This window comes from Zophobas morio, unplaced genomic scaffold, assembly GCF_036711695.1.
Source record: "Zophobas morio isolate AGI-343-1 ecotype UQ-CSIRO unplaced genomic scaffold, CSIRO_AGI_Zmor_V1 ptg000044l, whole genome shotgun sequence".
NCBI lineage: Eukaryota > Metazoa > Arthropoda > Insecta > Coleoptera > Tenebrionidae > Zophobas > Zophobas morio.
The window spans coordinates 584390-593993 of record NW_026972149.1 but is presented as its reverse complement, the minus strand read 5'-3'; the positions used below and the strand labels follow the sequence as shown (position 1 = coordinate 593993).

At 34.2% G+C, this 9604-nt stretch overlaps 2 protein-coding genes across 4 annotated transcripts; one reads left to right on the top strand and one right to left on the bottom strand.

The window, feature by feature from the left end:
- Positions 1-218: 218 nt before the first annotated feature.
- On the bottom strand, positions 219-2774 carry LOC135141618 (transforming acidic coiled-coil-containing protein 1-like). Of its 3 annotated transcripts, none has more exons than XM_064072878.1 (7): positions 2481-2774; positions 2370-2425; positions 2175-2321; positions 1790-2124; positions 1457-1585; positions 1258-1407; positions 219-1208 (listed from the first exon to the last, which is right to left on the bottom strand). In XM_064072878.1, exons 3-7 carry the CDS (start codon positions 2193-2195, stop codon positions 1028-1030), a joined length of 816 nt encoding a protein of 271 aa, XP_063928948.1. In that variant the 5' UTR covers positions 2196-2321; positions 2370-2425; positions 2481-2774; the 3' UTR covers positions 219-1027. The 3 variants fall into 3 exon arrangements, with proteins under 3 accessions (XP_063928948.1, XP_063928947.1, XP_063928949.1); XM_064072877.1 differs by having other exon boundaries at positions 2508-2774; XM_064072879.1 differs by having other exon boundaries at positions 2641-2774.
- A 2508-nt stretch (positions 2775-5282) lies between these two features.
- LOC135141690 (glycine, alanine and asparagine-rich protein-like) lies at positions 5283-9456 on the top strand. Its single transcript, XM_064073000.1, has 4 exons — positions 5283-5361; positions 5426-5483; positions 5904-6166; positions 8689-9456. Exons 1-4 carry the CDS (start codon positions 5338-5340, stop codon positions 9346-9348), a joined length of 1005 nt encoding a protein of 334 aa, XP_063929070.1. The 5' UTR covers positions 5283-5337; the 3' UTR covers positions 9349-9456.
- The last annotated feature ends 148 nt before the right edge of the window (positions 9457-9604 follow it).

Sequence of the window (9604 nt, the reverse complement as noted above, 5' to 3'; positions counted from 1 at the left end):
AAATTTGAACAACAGTTCCCAAAGCTTGTCTTTGATTTTTTGAAGTTGCAAAAAAAAAACTCTGAAAATTGTATACTTACCAATGTAATTTTCATGGTATTACTACAAATGGGGCAAATAAAATAACTATCTTTGAAAAATACCATCCAAAATGCCTTCACATTATTAGTGCAGGAACTAAATACTAAATAAATAATTTAAAGGCTACTATCAGAGAATTGTCCGTAAAATATATTTATTTACATCAATAAAAAATTAAAATATATAAATACTGATTGTTAACATTATTTTCAAAGAGCATCTATAAATAGATATTTTACGATTACAGATAGAGATGATTATAACAATATAAATGGCAACTAGCAGCAAGTAATAAACTAATTCCAGTTAAGTACACAACATAACAAAAAAGGCTTTTATCTTTATATTGTCTCTTCATTAAATGAGCTGATAATGTAGGATAAAACTGCGTTATATGATAATCTGCTGCTAGATGGAATGTTATCAATAGCAAATTTTTAAAGGCCATTATAATTTCGTGTTATTATAATACAATATACAAGAAAAAAAACTCACAATGTACAAAGTATCTTAAGTTGGTACAATTTGTAGGCAATTCTATACTTTTAGTTATTTCTACACAGCGTGTCAAAATAAATTCAGGTTACAGAGTATCAAAAGAAATTTTGATTTTTGCTCAAAAAAAAAATGCAATATACGAAATTTGTCTATTTTGAAAAAGTAGTTGGTGCTTACAAAAACGACCATTTACAAATAAAATTTTTAAAAAGAAACATATTTAACAACACTATGCCACAACTTCATACAATTATTAAACATAACTGGAACTTTTCAGTTTTATTTAAAATGAACTACATTATAAATTTAAAGCCAGATAAAAAAATAAATTACAAATTATATATTTCAAATAAAAATTAACAGTCAACATGATGGAACAATAAATTAAGATCATAATAAATAATGAATCTGATGCTGGCATAATCATGGTACGTTTCTTATGAATTTATTAGACTTTTTTGCCTGTTACTTCATCACATAATGCTGCTAATTCAGCACATTCCTTTGTTTTTTGTTCTAAAGCATTTTCTAATGCTGCAGTTTTAATTTCCAACCTTTTTATGATAGCGTTTTGTTTCACCTCGAGTGCCTCAAATTGACTTTTTAAGAATGTGTTTTCTTTGTTTGCTCTAAAAAAAACATAATTAATCAGGGACAATATTTCGCAGTTTGTTGTACTTTTCTATTTGTTTTGAAGCATGTGCCTTAAGAGATTCATATCGTTGTGCCTCCATTTTAAGGTTCTTTTCCATTGCTTCAATATTGTCTTTAAAAACTTCCTCATTTGCTTTAAAACCTTCAATAACACCCTTTGCACGTTCATACTTCCTGTAAAATAAGCATAAGACGTTGTAAGCATACTAAATTAGAAACGTACTGGATGACATCATGGAATGCTATTTCTAGAGTTGCCAAATTGCCTTTGACTGTCTCATGGAGGTCGCTCAGTTTCTTGTATTCAGTAGTATGAGCCACAATAGTTCGTTCATATTCTTCAAGTATCTGACTACAAATAAATTTTACTTTATATTTTGTTCCAACACAATATAAACTAGAACCACCAAGAGATCTGCCCATTCTGTAGCTTAAATTTTTTAATTTCGTCAGTATAATTGTGGCCGTTTTGACATTTTTGCCACTGTTATTTGAACTCAAATTTAACCAAGAAAGGGCAGATGTACTTGATTTTTGCTTGTCAATATATACATACTTCATTTTATGCTCTTTTTCAATTCTGTCATGGAGATCGTTCATAGCTTTAGTTGCTTTTTCTTCTGCTACCTTCACGGCATCTTGTAGTTCAGTTGTGGAGCTATTTTCTATAATTTTCGATGTTTCCCTCAACTGATCTTTGAGTTTTTTATTTTCTATTTTCAATACTTCAGTTTGCTTGCTTAAGTCCGCTTGTGTTTTCAGTATAATTTCTTCTTTTTGTCTTATTTTTAATTCTAAGGTTGCTATGGTTTGCTGTGATGCGTTTAATTGAAGCCTTAAATCAGATATTTCTTGTTGCTGAGATAATTTCTCACCTGAGTCCAATATAATCTTGAAAAATAATGAGGTTAAGAATTGATTAGTTGAATCAATAGACTTACATTATTCTCCATTGTTGCCATTACACTAACAAAAGTTATCACATATGAGCTGTTCTATACAAGTAGGAGTTTTTCGTGTGAATATTATCGGTTCTGTTTGATGTCTTTTTGGACGTCAGTTGTGATCAGTTGCGGTCATTATTTTTACTAAAATGTGTATTAATCGAACAGTTATAACGAAATACTTACACTTACCTCAAAGGACGATGATTATTTTTCTACTAGTAAGTTTTTAAGGTTAATGGAAGGATCTACAAATGGAACAATTAATAGTAAAGCTATGCATAGTGTATTTTAAATAAATACCATAATATCTCACTTATTACTACTTACGTTTAAGTTAAACACAATTATAATGATCAAAACTTTAGCCTACATTTATTTATTCAATTAATGAGGGACTATTAAGGTCATGATACGGTGATTTCGATGCAACACAATCTCAAGAAAATATATGTTTACGTACTTTTTGCTTTTTCCCTAATGATTAGAAAAGTGATAAGAACATGTGTTTGAATTATTGGGCGTACAATAGCTGCATAGTACTTGCAACTACTACAACACTAACTGACATTTTACACAACTGCCATATATGACAGTAATGACAGATGGCGATTGTCAAAAAGACGCGGTTTATTTAAATAGGTAATAATGGATGATTTTTATTCTTTCTTCGTACGCAATAAGCAATATTTCTGTAACTGACCATTTTTTTTTTCTCTGGCTTTGTGTTTGGTTAAAATTATTACTTCTCCTCTCTGCAGATAAGTCGCAATGTCGAAAAATTGCCACTGGACATTTTTATTATTGATCGACACGTAACTAAAGGTGCAATTACAATAGTTTGTTATTCGGAGCACTTGTTTGCAAAGTACAAAATGATGAGTAATACTATTAAAGTTCAATACGTTCTCCACAGTGTATTTCTTTTAGTAATAGTCGATTGGTCCATTAAATTACATAAGGAGCAAAACAATCGCATTATGATAGTGCCACGTCAACGTCAATAATTAAAAAAAAAACGGAATATTGGAAATTTTGCAAAAAAGCTGCCTTTGCAATGATTCTGTCGAAAAGCATTCTATATTACAACAACTACGGAGTTATTTTTGCAATAAACTTCTCATTAAACAAAATATTTTTTTAGAAAGAATTTAAGTTGTTAAAAGTAGTGATGATCGTAGAAATAAAGAATAAGAATGAATGAAAAAATAAATATTTAAACGTAGTGACAACGCGTATAAGAAAGTTCTAACTCACAAAGAATTTTCCGTAAGTTCACAAAACCTATGAATCATGGAGGTAGAATGACCATACCTCCATACCACCCATACTATGAATGTATTTTTGTGGTAGACATTCCAATTAGCGAATTCGAAAACAAGTTTCTCGAAAAATCTTTAAATTATATAAAAGTAACAATCCTGCGTAAAAAATAGTTCTGCCTTATTAAGAAAGTTGTGCGAAATTTAAATTTCATTGTTTTTGCAATACTTTGAAGCAGCAGAATATATAGGACTGATATAGGTGGAAGCATGTAGCTGGAATTCTACCATCATTGTACCTACAGGGATGGAAGTGAAAAAATCCCACTCCCCACACATTAGTTTTTGAAATAAACAAGGGTAATGAAAAAAAAACAGCGTAAGTGAAGTAGGTTCATTTACCTATGAAATAATCGTTCATGGCAAATTAATAGAAAAGTGACGATAAACTAAGTATGTTTTAACCTATTGAAGATTTGTCGTACTACAGAGTTACTTTTGTTACAGACCTTGAAATACAAAAGACAATAGAATTTTTTTTTTATTGAAATTGCTAATAACGACGGTAACCGTACGTGAAAGAGTTCTAGCTTATAAATCAAAATCTTTAAATTTTTGTAATTTTGTAACCAGTAAATTTTTTGATAAAAGTGATAATAGTGTCTAATAATAACTTCATGTGTAGCGAGAGAGGGGATGCGCTGCAGTCTAATAACCCCATGTTCAAGAATGTCAGAAAAAAAAAGTTCTCATTTTGTACCTGTTATTACTATTGTCAACTTTAGAATTTTATTGAAACAAAAACGCTTTTCTAAAGATATTTTTATCACCTAGTTATAGCAGTCACGAGTCACGATTCAGTTCAATACTGTCTGAAACGATTCGAACGTTTAAAAAAGGATAATAGAATCAACTGCATTCATAAACTTTTACTATAAACTATTAAAATGCCACAAATGCTTCAGTGAAGTAGAAATAGGTATTTGCAGACAAAAGTGACACAGTTTAATAAATTTTACTATTGTTTAACATTAACTAACAAATACAAATGATCCCAAATAATAACCATAACATTAATAATCTAAAAACTAAATGACAGCCTGTTCTTACAAGTTTATGCTATTAATCACTACGACAAAAACAAAAAAAGACAGAAAAATCAGCAAGATAAAAAAATATATTAATGGCGAAACGATAAATTTCTAATCGAAAATTTAGCGTTTTCAAATTCACCTATAAACTTTAATTATTTATTTTGGTTACTTCCACAAAAAAATGGATTAAATGTCGAAAATGGAGTGAAATTATTTAAGAAATAAAAACAAAAACGAGCAATAAATTTAAATAAACTGTAAAAACAATACCTTTTTTTGTATGACTGTAGCTACAACAAAAAAATTACTTTCAAAATAATTCAAAGGCTCGATACACTACATTAAACAGTGTATATTTTGTGCATTGCTCAATTTATTGTTCTGATTTTCGACACTAACAAAAAATCGATGTTGCATATGTTCACTCAGCCTATTAGATAATATAGTCCGTTCCAAAAATCCCCAATTACACTATGACAAGAGAATTAATAAAGTGAAATCTGACAAAGCCAGGAGAACTGACCGTATCGTATACACAATAATAAGCTAGCAACCTAAAAACCAAACTAACTAAAATAAATCAATTCGATTCTTGAATGGTTTCATTTCGCGGTTGCTACTTCCTAAAAAAAAGGTCTGTAAGATATATATTTTAATTGTATTCGATACAGTTTTCTCTGTTTTTTGTTCCTCTCTTTATTTCACCTGTTTTACTTTGTCTATAATCCCCTACTCTCATTATTTAGAGGGTTTTCTATAAATTTACGACTAACCATTCACAAATGACAGTTTATCAATGACCATATGACGACTGTTTTGATTCACTTGGTAGGTGCTTTTGTGACAAAGCGTGATTTTTTAGTGCTCATGTGACCTTTGGATTATTTTTCAGGATTTGTTCAGTGCTGCGGACAGGATGCTGTTTCTAACTGTAGCCATCGCTTTGACAGGTATTTAACACACAGATATATCACCGAAAATTTGACATTTGGAGAAGGATATCGCCATTTTTGACCTTTCCATAGCAAAATACATATTATTAATTCTGTGACAAATCACCTATGGCTTACTTAATTTGAGCTTTATTAAACAAACAGCAACCAAAACCTGCGGTTCAAATTAATTCATAAGATTTAAAAAATAGCTTTAATTTTTAACCGTCACATATCACAAACTTAGATCGTACAACTATAAACTGACGTTCGCTATCAACATGAGATTTATTTTTGTGGCCTCCAAAGAGCTCAAATTCTGTCAGTTATATAATGTATCCAATTCTTACTCAAAATACGTTACTTATCACTAAAACTAATCCAAGTCTTACTGTCCACCAGAAATTGTGTTCCATATGTTTGCATATATTTTTTCAGCGTCTGCTTCTTTGGCCCAGGAGTACGAAGATATAGAGCTATATAACAATTACGATGAGTACACAGCACTCGCCGATGCTGCGGGAGGTGCAGGTGCAGGTGGTAAAGGGCAACCCAAGCTGGGATTTAGTGCTGGCAGTGGGTTAAGAAGCATTGCTGAGGGATCTTTCAACTCGGCTAACGATGCTGTTAACAATCAAGATGCGGCTGGTCATCAAGCCGCTTTTGTCGCCAAAAATACCTTAGCACAGGCTGCAGCTGGTGTAAGTTATCGATTCGTTATTCTCAAAGAGTGAAATTTGCATTTAGCTGGTCGTTAATCGAACAGAAATGGAATGTTACCGCGGCCACAAAAACATTACTTTTTGTCTCTCTATGGTCTGGTAAAAATGCTAATCGCACCGATTTAGCAAAAAACTCTATTATTCAAGAGCTCTCTCCAATTTTAAGTAATCGAATCGTAATGTTACTTAAATGATGCTTTTTGTCGACTTCCAATTTATTGTTCCGCTTGACTTAAACCAAATATAAAGAAAGCTCTCGGAGAGAACTGTCTCAGAACACTTTTACTTAAATGAGCAGACACCATAAATAAATTAGATTATTACGGTTACACCAAAGAAGGGTGTTGCAAATTTCAATTAATCAGCTTTTAATTAATTCTGCTGCACTTTGATAAAATTTTAGAACACTTTTCACTTTATCCTTAAACGAGTTTCGTTACGCGAAGTAGGTTTCAGATGTACCTAAGTGTGAGAAATTAAAATATGTCCTTGACCTCACTAAAGAATTAGTGTGAAGAATTAACTAACTACAAGATGTTCTTTTGTGAATTAAATTTGTGCAATCGCTCTATTGTGAAAAATTCAAATGCCAAATGTAATACAAACAGGGAGAGTTTTTATATAACGGTTAGAATGGATGAGGTTTCATGGTCATTCAAAAATTAGCCACCTCTTCAAGTGAGCGGTTAGCACTTTAGCACATCTGGAGCAACATCGGGATATTTTTATTGCATGATGTTGGTTTAATGACCTTGCAAAACTACGAGGATCGAAAATTATTTGATTTGCTACCGGCTACAAACTTCCCATCCGTATACCCACTCTGTATCGAGGTCATGGGATGTCATCACCGCGTGCAAATTTTAACACTCAGAGCTGAAACTTTCTGGTGGGTAAACTTATTGTTTCCAAATTCTTCTCTTCGTCGTCATTAAAATTTGATGGATCCTTCGTCGAGGAAGTGATTTCAATAATCGGTACCAGACATATATGCCAATAAGTATTAGGAATATATATTTTTTCGCCTATGTGCTGAAAATAACACATACCTTCTTGAGTAACCGTTAATGCAATTCTTAAAGTTATTAATAAATATTTGAGACTGTGGTTCCACTTTCGCAAAATTGTTCAAAACTTAGTCTTGAGAAGCATTGCGCAAGCACAAATATACAAACCAGATCGGCAAACAGTTTTGTCATTTTTCCTTGAAACCTTCTTTGTGGATCTGTTTTTTTTTTTTCCACTTTATACCTTGAAATCAGAGATACTTATTCGAAGTCGAATTTTACACATCTTCGAGATGTGTAAAATTAACTCAAAATAGGCGCTTCTCCAAAACAAGTCAAAATACAAAGTTCTGGATATGATAAGTGATATTCGGTATATACATGACTTTATTATACACGATGCCTCATTCAAACCTATTTAAGTAAAACTCATAAGACATTTTATAATTTCTGTAAGGCAATTAACCGGAAAGGTAAAATTAATGTTCTTAAAGGGAATTTTGTCATCTAAAGACAAAAATAGGGGAGATGGTCGCATTTAGTTCTTCTGAACATACCTACACATTAACTTAGAAATTTATACAAAGAACTAGTTCAGATAGGTGCAAGATTTGAAACTGATAACTTTTTCCACCTGATTCAAACAATAATAGAAATGTTTGCTCAAAACCACTTATTACTGACTATGCTTTCTTACGAAGACAAAGCCAAAGCTGAGCTCATCGTAAACTATTTTTTTTTACTTCACTATCATGGGGGCATGAAAATAGGGGTATTTTCATGGTCGTTTCAAAGAACGTGTGGTGTTTTACTTAATTCTATTTTGTTCCGAAACCCGGAAGGATTCTAATATAAGAAATCAAAAAGCAAAATTTTTCCTTGTTCTCAATATCTCCGTGTAGACAATTATGTGAATACGCGTACTTTTATTTGGACATTTGTCCATACGTTGACTGTGGTCTCTAAATTCCGTACACCTACAGGTAGGCATTTGTATGGTTACTATTAGCCCACCTTTTCCAAGGTTATATGGTAGTAATACAATCTTTAACCACTAATAATTGGGTGCTTTACGGCGGCGTCTACTGTGTCATTAAGCCATTTGTAAGTGTTCCGATTCTGAAGGCTGACAGATCCGGTTTGAGATTTGCTCAGATATTCTTATCTGATACCTTTTAACAAAACAAAGCACACGGCAACATAGATATTTTTCTTTATTGTAAATTTGCTGAATAACATCATTATAAAATAAACAATTCTTTTCTTTTCGATTAAAATTTCCAAACATATGTAAATATACGTCCCTTCATCTGTTGGATCAACTGGTACGTCGAATGTTATTTATAACTATTGCGGTTTCTCCTCCTCTCGTTGGCTTTTACCCAAAAGATTCGATTTTACTGCTGGCATTTAACTTTAGAAAATGTGTGCTAGTATGTACGAAAGTAATTTTTCATTATGCATACTGAATTTTTTTATGATTTATCCGTTTAGGCCTCAGCAACCGCCCAGGCCGCACTGGCCGGCAAGCAGATCCTCCTCCAAGGCCTCGAGCAGCAGCTTCGCGATGCCCAAACGGCCCTCATGGGCGAGAAGCAGCAGCTCATGCAAGCCCAGCGCTCCGCCGACGCCACGATGCGCGCAGCCCAAGAAGCCCGCGCCCACGTCAACGTACTCACCAACACTCTTAACGCGGCCCAGACCAACGCTGACCACATGACCCAGGCGGCGTCGGAGGCGGCCGGAGAGCTCGCGGCGCAGCAGTCCATGGTGGGCTCGGCAAAGCAGCGTGTGGAGCAGCTAGGCAAGCAGCTGTCTTCCGTGCGCATAGACTTCGAGGCCACTAGGGCTGCTGCCCAGAAGGCCCAGGCCGCCGCGCAGGCCGCAGCGGCCAACGCCGCGGCTGCGGCCGCCGCCGCAGCCGCCGACCTCGCTAAGAGCGCCTCCCCCGCTCCACCACCACTCGGTGGAAAGGGGAGTAATGGCGGGGGCGTCAGCAAAGGGGGTGCCGGGGGCGGCGGGGGTAAAGGGGGCTCCCAGAGCGGCAAAAATGGGGGCGGAGCGGGAGCAGCAGGGAAGTATATTCAAGGGATTGAAGGCAATGTGGCGTATGTTGAGGACAATTTTTATAACCCCTTTCAGTATCGCAAGTAAGGGGGGGTAGTGAGTTAGGTTATGTTTTGTTATGTGTTTCAGTATAGTTTTTTATATAATAAGGTGATATTTATTTGGGTTGTTTTGCCAATAAAAGTTTCGAAGGTACTGTTTTGTGTTAATTTGGTGGGAGGGGGGATGTGGCGTAAGGCGTATTAGCGCCTTAATAAAATTAGTGACGATTTAATCATCGTTGCTTCACGAGGCGAGCAATGTTTTACTTGATAGTTTACATCGCGTAAAAGAGAGAGTTAAC